The 18,475-nt window shown below is 48.3% G+C and overlaps 1 protein-coding gene across 6 annotated transcripts in view; it reads left to right on the top strand.

The window, feature by feature from the left end:
- TAOK3 (TAO kinase 3) overlaps positions 1–18,475 on the top strand; it is a 78,871-nt gene that overhangs the window by 46,694 nt on the left and 13,702 nt on the right. For all 6 annotated transcript variants that reach the window (XM_070951628.1, XM_070951631.1, XM_070951630.1 and 3 more), the window contains one exon: positions 17,388–17,624. In XM_070951628.1, coding sequence (XP_070807729.1) covers positions 17,388–17,624 — 237 coding nt within the window. The remainder of the gene's footprint in view (positions 1–17,387; positions 17,625–18,475) is intronic.

Below are 18,475 nucleotides of genomic sequence, written 5' to 3'. Positions count from 1 at the left end.
ATAATTCTCCCTTCTTGATTGGCATTTTTATTTTTACTCTGGAAATCGCTTTTTCTGCCCACTCGCGACATCCCGAATCTGAAATTTGAGGAAACCCCAAGCAAGGAGACTTTTTAAGAATTGCAAGGAAGTGTGTACAGGCAATCCTCGTCATACGACAGTTGATTTAGCGACCGTTCGGAGTTCCAGCAGCCCTGAAAAGAGCGATTGGTGACCGTTTTTCGCCCTTACATCCGTCGCAAGCATTCTCAGGGTCATGTGATCGAAATTCAGGTGCTTGGCCGCTGGCTCATACTTATGACGGTTGTGATGCCCTTTTGGGACTTTCAGACAAGCCAAGTCAACGGGGAAATCGGTGGAGATTTCTCAATCATGGTTGTCCCAAAGGTGTTTTTTTTTTCCAAGAGGCAACTTGTTTTTCTTTGAAGATGTTTCGCTTCTCATCCAAAAAGATTCTTCAGCTCTGGACTGGATGGTGGGGAAGAGAAGGATTGATACTCCTTGCAGACAGCTGGTCATTTGCATCCTTTTTAGAGGGTCGTTGAGGCCACTTGGAAGTTTTATCTGTGTCCTCAGGGACACCTGAGTAGTGCAAATGGGTGTGGAGCCTTTCATCCGTTCCAAGAAGACTCCACGCCCATTTGTGCATAACTCAGGTGACCCCCGATGACACAGATAAAACCTCCAGGTGGCCTCACCGGCTCTCTAAAAAGAATGCAAACGACCAGCTGTCTGCAAGGAGTATCAATCCTTCCATTCCCCACCATTCTGTCAGAGCCGAAGAAGCTTCTCGGATGAGAAGCGAAACGTCTTCAAAAGAAAAAAAAAAAATAAGGAAGTCCAGTTGCCTCTTGGGAAAAAAAAAAGCACCTTTGGTTCAATGGGGGGGGGGAAGCCAGATCCACTTAATAACCGTGTGACTCACTTAACAGCTGCAGGGATTCATTTAACGACAGTCGTAAAATGGGCAAAGCTCTCTTAACAAATGTCTGTCTCAGCAACACAAATTTGGGGACTCCCTGTATTCAAGTCGTGAGGAACCCCAAGGGGTTTCAAGATCAAATCACCCCACCCCTGCCCCGCCCCAAACACCCCCCCCATCTTCTAGTTACCTGCTCCTAGTTTGAGTGACATGAGACTAGTAAGGATCTCCTTCTCCAGAAATCCCTCCAGAAATCCCTGCAGAGATAAAAATGGCGGATCCCATTTTTTCCAGATCTCATGCCCGACTCCTGGAATTTCCCTCCATCACGCCTATCCTTCAAAACACACCTGAGTGGCTTTTGCCTGTTACGCTAAAGCCACAAAGCATCATCTACAGACCACGAGTAGTCCTCGACTTACAACAGTTCATTCAGTGACCGTTGAAAGTTATGCCCCCCCCCAAAAAAAGTGATTTAGGACTGTTTTTTTCCCCCAGTTATTGATTGATTGATTGATTGGCTCGATTTATATGCCGCCCGTTCTCCGGAGACTCAGGGCGGCTTACAGTGCGTTAAGCAATAGCCTTCATACTTTTGTATATACCTGCTTATTAGGACTTTTGCCCCCCCACCCCCCCATAAGCGGTGTTTCTACAAAGTCAGCTTATTGCCCCCACAATCCGGGTCCTCATTTTACCTACCTCGGAAGGATGGAAGGCTGAGTCAACCTTGAGCCTGGTGAGATTTGAACTCGCAGTAATTGCAGGCAGCTGGCAGCTAAGTGCTACTTAACAGCACTTTAGTCCGCTGCACCACCAAGGCTCCTGGTAACAGCCTTCGTAACAGCCAACCCACGATCCCGCGATAAAAATTCAGACGTTTGGCAATCGGTTCCTACTTACGACCGTTGCTGTGTCCCCCCCCCCCCCAGATTCACGTGGTCCCCTTTGGGCGACCTTTGGGCAAGCCAATGTCAACTGGGGAAGCCAGATTCACTTAACAACCGGGTTACTGGCTTATCGATGGCGACGATTCGCTTAGCGACCCGGGGAAAGAAAGGTCGGTAAAAGGGAGGCAAAACTCACGGGACAAACGTCTCCACTTATCGAGAGAAATTTGGGGGCTCAATTGTGGTCGTAAGTCGAGGATAATGTGTGAAGTGCAAAAACCCAAATAAGAAGAAACTCAGTGTGGTTTTAATATCAGGGTTAGAACATTGCCATCATTTATTCATTTTTATTTAGTTAGTTAGTTTGCCAAGCATGTATAAGATAACAGATATAACTATAAACGTGATTATGAATGCAGGAAATAGCTACGAATAAATAATGTCATAGACATGAGGAGGATTGGCTGTTGTAACTTCAAACGGCCACTAAACGAATGGCTGTAAGTCGAGAACCACCCGAATGCATTGAAGGAAATCGTGAAAGCTCACTGATTAAGGCATCGGGCTAGAAACCCGGAGACGGCGAGTTCTAGTCTCTCCTTAAGGCACGAAGCCATCTGGGTGGCCTTGAGCCAGCCCCTTTTCTCAGCCCTAAGAAGGCGACAATGGCAAACCACTTCTGAAAAACCTTGCCAAGAAAACTGCAGGGACTTGTCCAAGCACTCTCCGAGAATCGGAGACAATTGAAGAAAAGGGAAAAAGAAAAAAAAAGGGGGGGAGGGAAGAACAGTAGATTTTAACAGGTTGAGGATTCCAAGTCATGTGACTTTATATCTCCAGAAATGCCACATCTTCTAAAACACCCAACAACTCTAAAACGAGGCACCTCGCTGTTTAGATACAACAGAATAACAAGGGTAGGAAGGGACCTTAGAGGTCTTCTAGTCCAACCCCCTGCTTAGGCAGGAAACCCTACACCACTTCAGACAAATGGTTATCCAACATCTTCTTAAAAACTTCCAGTGTTGGAGCATTCACAACTTCTGGAGGCAAGTTGTTCCACGGATTCATTGCTCTCACTGTCAGGAAATTTCTCCTTTAGTTCTAGGTGGCTTCTCTCCTTGATTAGTTTCCACCCGTTGCTTCTTGTCCTGCCTTCAGGTGCTTTGGAGAATAGCTTGACTCCCTCTTCTTTGGGGCAACCCCTGAGATATCGGAACACTGCTATCATGTCTCCCCTAATCCTTCTCTTCATTAAACATTTAAATTGATTTTAAATTGGGTTATCTTAATTTCGGCCAAAACATTTAATTATTTTAATATTGTTCTTAAATTTTGTATGCTTTGTTTTTTATCTTGGCTGTGCACCGCCCTGAGTCCTATTTGGAGAAGGGCGGTATAGAAATTTAATAAATAAATAAATAAATAAAATAAATAAACTAGACATTCCTAAAATAAGTTACCCCGGCAGCGTTCCTTAGCTATTAAAAGTTTGTGTAACCTTCCTGTGGTCAGCAGTTTGCTGAAGGTATCACCTGGGCAGCTTCCTCTGGGAGGTAACTGAAAACAGGCTGTTCAACCAAGCTCTTGAGGGGGCTCCATTAGCTGGTGAGAATTCATCCTTTTGGCTGCCATCTCTCTTGGGGGTTGCCCAGCTGGGCTCCAGATTTCGCCACTGTTCATTTTAAGGTCTGGTCTTCCAAGGAGCTGCAGTCAATTCAACAGGTTTCTCCTTCAACTGCCAACTTTCAGTCTTTCCCACCCCCCACTACCTGGTTTCTCATCCTTACGTTGGATGGTGACTCCAGAACTTCTAACCCGAGTTGCAGTCCGACCGATTCGATGACTTTAACTCGGGGGGAAACGGATGGAATAACAGAATAACGAAGGGACCTTGGTAGTCTTCTAATCCAGCAGTCATCAACTGGTGGCCTGTGGACCACTGGTGGTCCGCGAGAAAATTGTGGTGGCCCGCAGAAAAATTATTTGCATTTTTTTTATATTGCACTAAATCAGGGGTCCTCGAACCACAGCCCCCAAGACAGATACTGTACGTGCAATGAATGTTTGCCTTGCTGCAGAGAGTGTCCCCCTTCAGGGTCTTTTTGTGCGGGTCGGAGGGGGACAGAAATTCCGACTTGGGGTCTGCTTCGGCCTCCTGGTGGGGGGCTTTGGGCAAAGGCTGGAGGGAAGTGCCGCTGGTGGCGAAGAGCCGGAGAGCCTCGTTCCAGTGGGACTGCATCATGGCCTGGAACTGGCTGACCATCTCAGCTCTCTGAGCCTCCTGGCGCTGGTACCTGGCCTTGCACTCCCGCAGGTCTTCCCTCTGCTTGGAAAACCTATGCTCCTAGTCCTCAGTGAGGTGCTTCTGCTGAGCCTCCTTCTTGGTCAAATCCAATTTGAACTGAGCTGTCAGATCCAATTTGAGCAGGCAAGGAGTGGCTGGAAGGGGAGGGGCGAGGAGAGGAGGGGCTGTTGAGGTGCCCTTCAACGTGGGTGACATTGAGTTGACCACGCCCACCCAGTCACATGACCACTTAGCCACGCCTATCTAGCCAGTCATTAGGCAGATCATATTAGTAGTCCGCGGGATTTAAAATTATAAATTTAGTGGTCCCTGAGGTTCGAAAGGTTGGGGACCCCTGTTCTAATCCACTCCTCTGCTCAAGCAGGAGGCTCTGTACCATTTCAGACAAATGCCTGTCCAACCTCTTCTTAAAAGCCTCCAATGATGGAGCATTCACAGCTTCTGGAGGCAAGTTGTTCCACTGATTAATTGTTCTCACTGTCAGGAAATTCCTCCTTAGTTCTAAGTTGCTTCTCTCCTTGATTAGTTTCCATCCGTTGCTTCTTGTCCTGCCCTCAGGTGCTTTGGAGAATAGCTTGACTCCTTCTTCTTTGTGGAAGCCCCTGAGATATTGGAAGATGCTATCATGTCTCCCCTAGTCCTTCTTTTCATCAAACTAGACCTACCCAATTCCAGCAACCGCTCTTCATAGGTTTTAGCCTCCAGTCCCCTCATCATCTTGGTTGCTCTTCTCTGCGCTCTTTTTTTTTTTTTTAATTTGATTCATATGCCGCCCTTCTCCGGAGACTCAGGGCGGCTTACAATGCGCTAAGCAATAGCCTTCATCCTTTTTGTATATTTATACAAAGTCAGCTTATTGCCCCCACAAACTGGGTCCTCAATTTACCTACCTTAGAAAGGATGGAAGGCTGAGTCAACCTTGAGCCTTGGTGAGATTCGAACCTGCAGTAATTGCAGGCAGCTGGTCTTAATAACCAGCTTAATGACAGGGTGCCTTAGACCACTGTACTACCAAGGCTCTTTGTAGAGTCTCCACATCTTTTTTACATCGTGGCAACCAAAACTGGATGCATTAATGCATTCAAAGTGTGAACTTATTGAAGCTTTCTAAAGCAGTACTAATACTTCACATCAACCAGGTAACAAGAGGTCTGTCCTTCCAATTTTGGAGTGAGGAACGGCCAGAAGAAGCCAGGAGAATAGCTTGACTCCTTCTTCTTTGGGGCAGCCCCTGAGATACTGGAAGACTGCTATCATGTCTCCCCCTAGTCCTTCTTTTCATTGAACTAGACATAGCAAATTCCAGCAACCGTTTTTCATATGTTTTAGTCTCCCGGCCTTTGATCCCCTTAGTTGCTCTTCTCTGCACTTTTTCCAAAGTCTCAACATCTCTTTTTGTAGTACGGTAACCAAAATTGGGTGCGGTATTCTAGGCGTGGCCCTTACTAGGGTTTTGTAAAGTGGCACTAATCCTTCGCGTGATCGTGATTCTATGCCTCTGTTTAACCAACCCAGGACTGAATTAGCTTTTTTGGCTGCTTTTGCTGCGCATTGCTATGAAAGGAGGGTGCAGTGAATTTTTCCCCTTTTTAAACGGAAATTTTAAATTTGGTTTTAAATTATTGGGGTTTTAAATTTGTTCAGCCAAATTATTTAATTTGTTTTATTCTATTTTAAAATTTTGTATTTATATGTTTTATCCTATGGCTGTTCACCGCCCTGAGTCCTTCGGGAGTAGGGCGGTATACAAATTCAACAAAGTGAAAATGAAAATGAAAAGGTTTATTCAACAGGATTGAATAAGATCTTCTCTGGAAAGGGTGAACTACCTGTACGAGGTGTTTGTTAAACCTGGCCTGAATTGAAATGGGAGTTACTCCTACAGTTTAGCTGTCAGGGTTCCAAGGAACACCCCCAACGAAAGAAGACTCTGAGGCTCAAAGTTCCATTTTATTAAGAGATGTCATATTGGCACATCTGGGAAAACCCGAATCTGAAAGCTTCCAGGTTTTCCTCACCCAAAGGAAAGTCCAAGTCCCTGCCAATCACCCACATGTCCATCACGTGGTCCAATCAAAGCACCGTCCCAACTGGAGATGCCTCCCAGTCACAGGGCAAGATGTCCTTGACTCTGAGAAAGGAATGTTCTTATGACTACATATCACCCATGCTCCATACAATCCCTCCTCCCAGTTTCCCACAGTAGTAAATGTGGCAGGTCTAAAGGCCTAATGCAAAAGATGGCTTCCAGGCCTGACATTAGCTTCACAACCTTTGCGTCCTCTTGAAACAAGCCGCATCCTCCTTATTCATTTTTTTTTTAAAATTTGATTTATATGCCGCCCTTCTCCGGAGACTCAGGGCGGCTTACAATGTGCTCAGCAATAGCCTTCATCCTTTTGTATATTTATACAAAGTCAGCTTATTGCCCCCACAATCTGGGTCCTCAATTTACCTACCTTAGAAAGGATGGAAGGCTGAGTCAACCTTGAGCCTGGCGAGATTCGAACCTGCAGTAATTGCAGGCAGCTGGTCTTAATAACCAGCTTAATAACAGGGTGCCTTAGACCACTGTACTACCAAGGCTCTTGGTAGTTCTCTCTCTCTCTCTCCCTCTGTCAATCATCTTTCCTTCTTTTCGGCATCTGATTTGAAGATTCATTCCTGATATGTTCCCTGAGGGACATATCAGCCATGATCATGGTCCTGTAAAGCTTCCCCTCGCACACATGTGCTAGTCGTTCCCGACTCTAGGGGGCGGTGCTCATCTCCGTTTCAAAGCCGAAGAGCCAGCGCTGTCCGAAGACGTCTCCGTGGTCATGTGGCCGGCATGACTCAACGCCAAAGGCGCACGGAACGCTGTTCCCTTCCCACCAAAGGGGGTCCCTATTTTTCTACTTGCATTTTTTACCTGCTTTCAAGCTCCTAGGTTGGCAGAAGTTGGGACAAGTCACGGGAGCTCACCCCGTTCCGCGGCACTAGGGACTCGAACCGCTGAACTGCCGACCTTTCGATCGACAAGCTCAGCGTCTTAGCCACTGAGCCACCGCATCCCACTTTCACGGTCCTGTAGTAAAGCCAAATGAGATGTTTGTGTATGTCACCAAAGAGAGCCCAACAACTACTCTCAGATGGCAAAAACAACCAAGCACCTAGTCTAGAGGCGCATTTGAGGGAATATAGCACCTTTTTTTTATTATTATTATTTTTATTTATTTTTATATGCCGCCCTTCTCCGGAGACTCAGGGTGGCTTACAATGCGTTAAACAATAGCCTTCATACTTTTGTATATTTTATACAAAGTCAGCTTATTGCCCCCACAAACCGGGTCCTCATTTTACCCACCTTAGAAAGGATGGAAGGCTGAGTCAACCTTGAGCCTGGTGAGAATTGAACTCGCAGTAATTGCAGGCAGCTGGATGTTAAATGCTGCCTTAGTAGGAGGCATTAGCCTCCTACGCCACTCAGGCTCCTTCACCTTCCTTAGATCTTCTCCAACGGAGGATAATTCTGGGGGAAGATCGCTCCCAGGATCCAGTCAACATGAACGGAGAACCTTCCTTCCTGCATTGATCTGACAAGCGCTCCATTTTATCTGGGTAGTTTGGTCGTGGTTGGGTAAGATTGAAGCCAGAAGCAAACTGGTTCAGACATTTAAAAGAGTAGAGTTGACCAGTTGACCTCCTCAGGAAACATTGGTTTCTGGAGAACAGAGTTCAATGTTTCCTCTGCTAACTCCATTTGCGACTTTTGCAAGATGTTCAATTCCAGGTGACCTCCAACCTTATTTAGTCCATATTCTAAACTCATGTGCAAACATTGATGTTACAGATTAACGGAGTTGGAAGGGACCTTGGAGGTCATCTAGTCCAACCCCCCCCTCCCGCCCAAGCAGGAGACCCTACACCATTTCCAACAGATGGCAGTCCAGTCTCTTCTTGAAAGCTTCCAGTGATGAAGCTCCCACAACTTCCGAAGGCAACTTCTGTTCCATGGGTCGATTGTTCTCACTGTCAGAAAATTCCTCCTTATTTCCAGGTTGAATCTCTCCTTGGTCAGTTTCCATCCATTCTTCCTTCTCTGGCCTTCAGGTGCTTTGGAGAATAGCCCCCTTCTCTCTATGGCAGCCCCTCAAATATTGGAAGACTTCTATCCTGTCTCCCCTGGTCCTTCTCTTCACTAGACTAGCCATGCCCAGTTCCTGCAACCGTTCATCGCATATTTTATCCTCCAGTCCCCTAATCATCTTCGTTGCTCTTTGCACTTTTTCTAGACTCTCAACATCTTTGTAATAGTGTGGTGACCAAAACTGGATGCAGGATTCTAGGTGTGGTCTTACTAAGGCTTTATAGAGTGGTATTAGTACCTCTCTTGATCTTGATTGTATCCCTCTGTTAATACAATTTAGGATGGTGTTGGCTTTTTTGACTGCCTCCGCACACGGCTGGCTCCTATTTAATGGGTTGTCCATTAAGACTCCCAAGATCCCTCTCATAGTCACTGCTATTAAGGCTGGTTTCACCCAGTCTATATGCGTACTTTTGGTTTTTCTTGCCTAAGTGTAAGACTTGACTTGGTTGAGAAACAGCTGGCGTAGTGCCAGAATTATGAAAAGGGTTTTGCTTTCGTCTTTGGACTAGGGATCCTGGGGTTTATGGCCAATGGATTCTGTTTATAAGCCTGAAATTTTTCCAGTTTGGCTTTGAGAATATCACTTGCTTCAGTGAGGTGGTACTTGTCGAGTGAAAGGTCGGCAGTTCGGTGGTTCGAATCCCTGGTGCCGCGTAACGGGGGGAGCTCCCGTGACTTGTCCCAGCTTCTGCCAACCTAGCAGTTCGAAAGCAGGTAAAAAAAATGCAAGTGGAAAAATAGGGACCACCTTTGGTGGGAAGGGAACAGCGTTCTGTGCGCCTTTGGCGTTGAGTCATGCCGGCCACATGACCACGGAGACGTCTTCGGACAGCGCTGGCTCTTCGGCTTTGAAACGGAGATGAGCACCGCCCCCTAGAGTCGGGAACTACTAGCACATATGTGCGAGGGGAACTTTTACCTTTACCTAAGCGGTTTACAGAGTCAGCCTCTTGGCCCCAACAATCTGGGTCCTCATTTGACCCACGTCGGAAGGGTAGAAGGCTGAGTCAACTTTGAGCCAGTCAGGATCGAACTCCTGGCAGTGGGCAGAAGAGTTAGCCTGCAATATTGCATTCAGATAGATCGAGAGACAAGAGGCAGACATAGATAGCAATAGCAGTTAGACTTATATACCGCTTCACAGCCCTCTCTAAGCGGTTTACAGAGTCAGCCTCTTGCCCCCCAACAATCTGGGTCCTCATTTACTGACCTTGGAAGGATGGAAGGCTGAGTCAACTTTGAGCTGGTCATACGGTTCTTTATGAGAAGAAAAATCTTGAGTTTCCTGATGGAATGACTGATGCCCCATATGGAGCACAATAGTAGTAAGAGAATGGGATGCAGCCAAAATTCAATTAAGTACCCAAACTGTGACTTGTGCGGGTGGTAGGAAGAGAGCCAGTTTGGTCTAGTGATGAAGGCACCAGGCTGGAAAGCTGGAGGCCGTGAGTTCTAGTCCCGCCTTAGGCATGAAAGCCAGATGGGTGACCTTGGGCCAATCACCAGGACAATGTGAGTTCTAGTTCTGCTTTTGCCACGAAAGCCAGCTGAGTGACTTGAAGCCAATCACCAGCAGAATATGAGTTCTAGTCCCGCCTTAGGCATCAAAGCCAGCTGGCTGATTTTGGGCCAATCACCAGGAGAAGCTGAGTTCTAATCCCGCCTTAGACAGGAAAGCCAACTAGGTGATTTTGACTAATCACCGGGAGACGGTGAGTTCTAGTCTCACCTTAGACATCAAAGATAGCTGGGTGACTTTAGGCTAATCACCAGGAGACTGTGAGTTCTGGTCCACCTCGGGCCCATGTCAGATTCTTGCACACATCAGCTCAAAAATGTGGTCATCGAGCTGCCATCTTGCTTGCAGAGAAATCATGGACCACATGGCAGCGATTCGATTCTAGAAGGCCTTTCCTTCAAAACATCTTATTTTTGCATCGGATTTTCCTGACGAATGTCTCGCGGTTTCCCAAACGGGTCCAAACTCTTTATCACCGGAGAAATCATAGGTGATATGAATAATTCAGTTCCACGTGCTCTCTTTCCTAGAGTCTCAAAAACTTTCCACCGGGGAAATTTCTATCCAGTCGTTTGCCTTTTTTTTTCCTTCTTCTTCTTTTCTGCCCACACTCTTGAATAGAAGCATCAGATAACGAAGAAGCCGAGATCCCCTTAGTGTTGGTGTGTGTGTGTGTGTGTGTGTATGTGTGAAGGAGAGAGAGAGACAGTTACTCAGGCATTGTGACTCAATCGTAGTGCTGTTCGGATGAATCAGTTAAACCGGGGAGGACTCGGATTAAAATTAGCAATGGGCTGAGTCGCCAAACTTTCAATCTCAATTAATCTTTAAAAGCGACATCGATCAGGTGGATGACCCCCAAACGTAATCGATTGTCTTTTGGGTGGAGGATTGGTGGGACTTCTGAATCCCCTTGCAAATTTACGGATGTTGCTAAGCCCAAGAACAAGGTGGCAGCTTTAGTGCACCCAGCAACCATTTTAGCATAAATTAAATATTTTCTTCCTTCCTTCCTTTCTTTCGGTGATAATCTATTCACTGGAGATGGCAACACCACAAATTAATTTGGTGCAGGAAGGACACCAATGCTTTTCAAACCTCATATACTATTATAAAAAAAAAGAGAGACCCTATGGATTTTACTCCGCTAGTCATTGCCAACTCTAGGGGACGCTGCTCATCTCCCTTTCAAGGCCATTGAGCCAGTGCTGTCCGAAAACATGTCCACAGAGAATCACAGAGTGCTGTTACCCTCCCGTTGAAGTGGTACCTATTTATCTACTCGCATTTGCATGCTTTCGAATTGCTAGGTTGGCAAGAGCTGAGCTGAGGTGGGAGCTCAACCTGTCGCGTGGTGCTGGGTCTCGAACCTGGGCTGCCGGCTTTCCAGACGACAAGCCCAGCGTCTTAACCACTAAGCTCCATTTTACAACCTACCTTGCTACGGTTCTTAAGTGAATCACCCCAGTTGTTAAATTAGTAACACTGCTGTTAAGTGAATGGCTTCCCCATTGACAGTGATAGAATGGATGGATGGATGGATGGATGGATGGATGGATGGATGGATAGATAGATAGATAGATAGATAGAGTGGATGAATGGATAGAGTGGTTGGTTGGATGGATGGACGGACAGACAGTGATAGAATGGATGGATAGACAGACAGATAGACAGATACAGTAGCTACATGTAGAGATTGAATGGATAGATAGAGCGGATAGACAGACAGAGAGGCAGACAGACCATTTATTTTATTTTATTCTATTTATTGAATTTGTATACCGCCCTACTCCCGAAGGACTCAGGGCGGTGAACAGCCATAAAAATAAAACATGGAAATACAAAATTTAAAATAGAGATAAAACAAATTAAATAAATTTGGCTGAACCATATTTAAAACCCCAATAATTTAAAACCAAATTTAAAATTCCCATTTAAAAGCGGAGAAGTTTAGGTCAGGCCGGCTTGCTGGAATAGGAACGTCTTAAGCGTGCGACGGAAGGTACGCAGATCCGGAATCCTCCGTATCTCGGGGGGGGAGCTCGTTCCAGATAGTAGGTGCCCCCACAGAGAAGGCTCTCCCCCTGGGGGCCGCCAGTCGACATTGTTTGGCCGACGGCACCCGGAGGAGCCCCTCTCTATGGGAGCGTACTGGTCGGTGGGAGGCTATTGGTGGTAGCAGGCGGTCCCGTAGATAACCAGGTCCTAAGCCATGGAGCGCTCTAAAGGTGATAACCAAAACCTTGAAGCGCACTCGGAAGACCACCGGGAGCCAGTGCAGCTCGCGCAGGAGGGGCGTTACATGGGAGCGCCACGTCGCTCCCATCACCACCCGCGCAGCTGCACTCTGCGCCAGTTGGAGCCTCCGAGTGCTCCTCAAGGGGAGCCCCATGTAGAGAGCGTTACAGTAGTCCAGACGGGAGGTGACGAGGGCATGAGTGACCGTGCGTAACGAGTCCCGATCCAGAAAGGGACGCAACTGGCGGATCAGGCGAACCTGATGAAAAATCCTCCCGGTCACGGCCGTCAAGTGCTCTTCTAAAGACAGCCGTGAATCCAGGAGGACACCCAAGTTGCGAGCCCTCTCCGTGGGGGCCAATGCTTCGCCCCCAATAGTCAGCGATGGCACCAGCTGACTATATCGGGACGTCGGAAACCACAGCCACTCGGTCTTGGATGGGTTGAGTCTGAGCCTGTTTCTCCCCATCCAGATCCGTACGGCCTCCAGGCACCGGGACATCACTTCAAGGGCATCGTTGGAGTGGTCTGGGGTGGAGATGTACAGCTGGGTGTCGTCAGCGTACTGATGGTACTCCACCCCGAAACCACGGATGATCTCGCCCAGCGGCTTCACATAAATGTTGAACAAAAGGGGCGAGAGGACCGATCCTTGTGGCACCCCACATATAAGGGGCCTCGGGGTCGACCTCTGCCCCCCTGTCAACACAGACTGCGACCGCTCGGAGAGAAAGGAGGAGAACCACCGTAGTACGGTGCCTCCCACCCCCAACCCTTCCAACCGGTGCAGCATGATACCATGGTCGATGGTATCAAAAGCCGCTGAGAGATCTAATAGGACCAGGACAGAGGAACAACCTCTGTCCCGAGCCCTCCAGAGATCATCCACCAACGCGACCAATGCCGTTTCCGTGCTGTACCCTGGCCTGAAGCCCGACTGGAACGGATCTAGATACGTCGTTTCATCCAGGTACCGGGGAAACTGTCGTGCCACCACACTCTCGACAACCTTCACAACAAAGCGAAGGTTGGAGACTGGACGATAATTAGCCAATATTGCCGGATCCAGGGAAGGCTTCTTGAGGAGAGGTCTCACCACCGCCTCTTTCAAGGCGGCAGGAAAGACACCCTCACTCAATGAAGCATTTATAATCCCCTGGAGCCAGCCTCGCGTCACCTCCCGGGAAGCCAGCACTAACCAGGAGGGGCACGGGTCCAACAAACATGTGGTCGCATTCAGTCTACCCAGAATCCTGTCCACGTCCTCAGGGGTCACAGAGTCAAACTCATCCCAGATAACATTCTCAGGACCTGCCTCCGTCATCCCCACTGGATCTACCCAGTCGGAGTCCAGATCTTCCCGAATCTGAGTGATTTTGTCATACAGATACTGAACAAAGTCCTCGGCTCTTCCCTCCAAGGGGTCCTCCCTCGCTTCCTGGTGGAGCAGGGAGCGGGTCACCCTAAACAGGGCGGCCGGGCGGTTATCTGATGACGCAATAAGAGCAGCAAGATGAGTACGTTTCGCTGCTTTTATCGCCACTAGGTAATTCTTAATATGAGATCTTACCAGTGTCCGGTCAGATTCAGTGCGACTGGCCCTCCAACTACTCTCTAGGCGTCTTTTCTGGCGCTTCAACTCCCTCAGCTCCTCGGTAAACCAAGGAGCCAGGTGAGATCGGCGCCGGGTCAGAGGCCGCAAAGGCACGACTCGATCCAGAGCTCCAGCGGCCGCCCTATCCCAGGCGGCCACTAAGTCTCCAGTCGAGGCGTGAGCCAGGACCTCAGGCATTGGCCCAAGCTCCGTCTGGAACCTATCAGGTTCCATCAGGCGCCTGGGGCGGTACCATCTTATCGGTTCCGCCTCCCTGCGGCGGGGAGCAGCGGTTCGAAGATCAAGGCGAAGGAGAGAGTGATCCGACCATGACAAGGGCTCGATGGCTATGTCCCCTATCTCGAGATCACCATGATAGAGTGGATGGATGGAGGGATGGATGGATAGATAGATAGATAGATAGATAGATAGATAGATAGATGATAGATAGATAGATAGATAGATAGATAGATAGATAGATAGATAGATAATAGAGTGGATGAATGGATAGACAGATACAGTAGATACATGTAGAGATTGAATGGATAGATAGAGTGGATAGACAGACAGAGAGGCAGACAGACCATGATAGAGTGGTTGGATGGATGGACGGACAGACAGACAGAGTGATAGAGTGGATGGATAGATAGACAGATAGAGTAGATAGATACATGTAGAGATTGAATGGATAGATAGAGTGGAGAGGCAGACAGGCCATGATAGAGTGGATGGATGGGTGGATGGATGGGTGGATGGATGGATGGATAGATGATAGATAGATAGATAGATAGATAGATAGATAGATAGATAGATAGATAGATAGATAATAGAGTGGATGAATGGATAGAGTGGTTGGATGGATGGACGGACAGACAGACAGTGATAGAGTGGATGGATAGATAGACAGATACAGTAGATACATGTAGTAATTGAATGGATAGATAGAGTGGATAGACAGACAGAGAGGCAGACAGACCATGATAGAGTGGGTGGATGGATGGATGGATGGATAGATAGATAGATAGATAGATAGATAGATAGATAGATATCATTGTCCATTTTGAATACTTCTGAAGGCAAGCTCTTCCATTGATTCCCACCTCGTTCAGCACCCAGGCTAGCTCTTCCAAGCAACAATCTGCACACATCCTTCTGTAAAAGAGTCCCATTGCCTACAACGGGATACAGTTCTAAATAAAATTTCCGTGAGGTTGAGCTTTGCATCTCCCCACAAAGAACAGGTGGGTAATTTTCCCAATGGTTCCCCCAAGGTCAAACACAACACAGAAAAGAAGCAAACTCAGAGAGACCCAAGGACCCCTCAATAACTATTTTTTTTTCTCCCAAACATACAAGCCTACCTGTAGTGAAACTCCATCAGAGCTCAAGATATCTAGTGGCAGTCCTCCACTTACAACTGTAAATTGAGCCCGGCATTACAGTCGTTAAGTCATTGAGGGGGTGATGTGACGGACCGATTTCCCGACTTTTTTTTTTTTTTTTTGCAACAATCACAAAGTGAATGCCATGGGAGTGGTGCGGTGGCCTACAGGTAGAGGCTTTCGCCTCACAATCAGGAGGCCGTGAGTTCAATCCTAGGTAGAGGCAGATATTTCTCTCTCTCTGGGCACGTTGAGAATATATCTGCTGTACAAAACTCCGCACTGGCGACAGGGAAGGGCATCCGGCCAGTAAAACACTCAGCTCCATTCAGTTGCCCAGACTCCACCCCACAAGGGGTTATGGGGTTGTTAAATGAAGATGATGATGATGATAAAGTGAACGCCATGGTTGTAAAGTAAATGGCACAGTTGTTAAGCGAACCCATGGTTCACGATAGACATTTTTGAAGAAAATGCTGGTTTCTGGTTTCAAGAATGTGACATTACAGATGACTGTAAATGCAGGCCAAACTGTGATCACATGACCTTAGGGAAGGTCTGGCCATTGGAAATTTGAATTTGGGACATAAGTATTTTTTTTGGGGGGGGGGGCTCTGTCATAACTTTGAACAGTGACTAATGACTGGTCATTAATTGAGGACTACCTTCCATGCTGAGTTTGGAATTCAGTCTGTTTTTCTTCCTTCCTTCCTTCCTTTCTTTCTTTCTTTCTCTCTCTCTCTCTCTCTCTCCCTCTCTCCTCTTCCTTCCTACCATCTTTCCTTCATCTCCCTCTCTCTCTCTCTCCCCCCCCCCTTTCAATTTATTTTTTTTTAAATTTGATTTATATGCCGCCCTTCTCCAGAGACTCAGGGCGGCTTACAACGCGTTAAGCAATAGCCTTCATACTTTTGTATATTTATACAAAGTCAGCTTATTGCCCCCACAAACTGGGTCCTCATTTAACCTACTTTAGAAAGGATGGAAGGCTGGGTCAACCTTGAGCCTGGTGAGATTCGAACTTACAGTAATTGCAGACAGCTGGTGTTAATCACAATGCTTTTAGTCTGCTGAGCTACCAGGCCCGTTAAATTCTCTCTCTCCCTCTGCCTCCTACCCCACCCCATGGTCAGTTGGCCGTGGTGAGCTGGCCATGGCTAATTGGCCACGGTGAGGTGGCCACAGCAAGTTGGCGGTGAGGAGTTGGCCATAGCGAGTTGTACATGAAGAGTTGGCCATGAAGAGTTGGCTGTGGTGAGTTGGCAGCAGCAAGTTGGTGGTAATGAGTTGTCCCACAATGAGTTGGCCATGAAGAGTTGGCCATGGAGAGTTGACCGCAGCAAGTTGGTGGTAATGAGTTGTCCCACAATGAGTTGGCCATGGAGAGTTGGCCATGGAGAGTTGGCTGCAGCAAGTTGGTGGTAATGAGTTGTCCCATGATGAGTTGGCCATGGAGAGTTGGCCATGGAGAGTTGGCCGCAGCAAGTTGGTGGTAATGAGTTGTCCCACAATGAGTTGGCCATGGAGAGTTGGCCATGGAGAGTTGACCGCAGCAAGTTGGTGGTAATGAGTTGTCCCATGATGAGTTGGCCATGGAGAGTTGGCCATGGAGAGTTGGCTGCAGCAAGTTGGTGGTAATGAGTTGTCCCATAATGAGTTGGCCATGGAGAGTTCGCCATGGAGAGTTCGCCATGGAGAGTTGACCGCAGCAAGTTGGTGGTAATGAGTTGTCCCACAATGAGTTAGCTATGGCGAGTTGGCTGTGGCGAGTTGTCCTACGTTGAGTTGGCCATCACGAGTTGTCCCATGGCGAGTGGACTGTGGCAAGTTGACCGCAGCAAATTGGTGGTGATGAGTTGTCCCACTGTCCGTTTCTTTTAGCTTCCTGACTGCTACATATTTTAGCCTGGGAAATTGAGAGGGGGGGCGGGGTTGTTTTCGTTGGAGCGATGGAAGAATAGCCATAACAACATCCTTTGTTCTGGGAGTCGAGGACATTTGCCTGCACCTGGATGGGAGTGACTGGGGGATTGTTTCCCAGTGGAGCCTGACGGATGGATTGGGCCGTGTGATGAAATTGTGGGTGTGAGGCAGGGTTGTGAACTTTCAACTGGATGGGGAAAACCTGGAAGCTTTCAGATTCGGGTTTTCCCACGTGGGCCAACATGACGTCTCTAATCAAGTGGAACTTTGAGGAACTTCAAGAGTTTTCTTTCGTTGGGGGGTGATGCCCACGATGAGTTGGCCGTGGAGAGGTGGCTGCGGTGAGACAGCCGCGGCAAGTTGGCCGCGGCGAGTTGCCGTTGAGCCCAGGCCCTCAGCCTCCAGGTGGCTTCTCTCCTCCAGGCAGGCGCTAACTCTTTGTCGTCGTCGTCTTCTTCCCTCCCCTCGGCCGATCGCAGGTTACAAGGCAGATCCATGAGCATGAGCAGGAGAACGAGTTGCGGGAACAGATGTCAGGATATAAACGGATGCGGCGCCAGCACCAGAAGCAGCTGATCGCCCTGGAGAACAAGCTGAAGGCTGAAATGGACGAACACCGCCTCAAGCTGCAGAAAGAGGTGGAGACCCATGCCAACAACTCGTCCATTGAACTGGAGAAGCTAGCCAAGAAACAGGTGGCCGTCATAGAGAAGGAGGTGAGGAGCCAGGTTCTCTCCTGCGGGATGGGCCACCTTAGCGGCTGAGGGATTCAGAGGCAGGGGTGCCGTTCAGCAGGTTCTGGAGAACCGGTAGCGGAAATTTTGAGCAGTTCGGAGAACCGGCAAATACCACCTCTGGCTGGCTCCGGAGTGAGGGTGGGAATGGAGGCTTTGCAATATCCTTCCCCCAGGAGTGGGGAGGGAATGGGGATTTTGCAGTATCCTTCCCCCAGGAGTGGAGTGGGAATGGAGATTTTGCAATATCCTTCCCCCAGGAGTGGGGAGGGAATGGGGATTTTGCAGTACCCTTCCCCCAGGAGTTGAGTGGGAATGGCGATTTTGCAATATCCTTCCCCCAGGAGTGGGGAGGGAAATGGGGATTTTGCTGTATCCTTCCCCTGGAGTTGTGGGGGAATGGGGATCTTGCAATATCTTTCCCCCAGGAGTGGGGTGGGAATGAGGATTTTGCAGTATCCTTCCCCTGGAGTTGTGGGGGGAATGGGGATTTTGCAATATCCTTCCCCCAGGAGTGGGGTGGGAATGGGGATTTTGCAATGTCCTTCCCCCAGGAGTGGGGAGGGAGTGGGGATTTTGCAGTATCCTTCCCCTGGCACGCCCACCAAGCCACACCCACCAAGCCACACCACGCCCACCAAGCCACGCCCACAGAACCGGTAGTAAAAAAAAAAATAAATTTCACCACTGCCGCACACATGTGTGGAAGGTGCGTGTAAGAGCGAAGCAAGCGTTCGCGTACTCTCTGTCTCACATATTTAGTGCTGGGCGAACCGGTTGTTAAGTTATGTGAAGCCCACATCTGCCCCCCAAGTCCCTGGTCACGTTGTCCA

Source organism: Pituophis catenifer, unplaced genomic scaffold (assembly GCF_029215685.1).
Source record: "Pituophis catenifer annectens isolate HBS135680 unplaced genomic scaffold, rPitCat1.0.hap2 SCAF_10, whole genome shotgun sequence".
In the NCBI taxonomy this organism is placed as follows: Eukaryota; Metazoa; Chordata; class Lepidosauria; order Squamata; family Colubridae; genus Pituophis; species Pituophis catenifer.
This window is presented reverse-complemented; position numbering and strand designations above follow the sequence as displayed.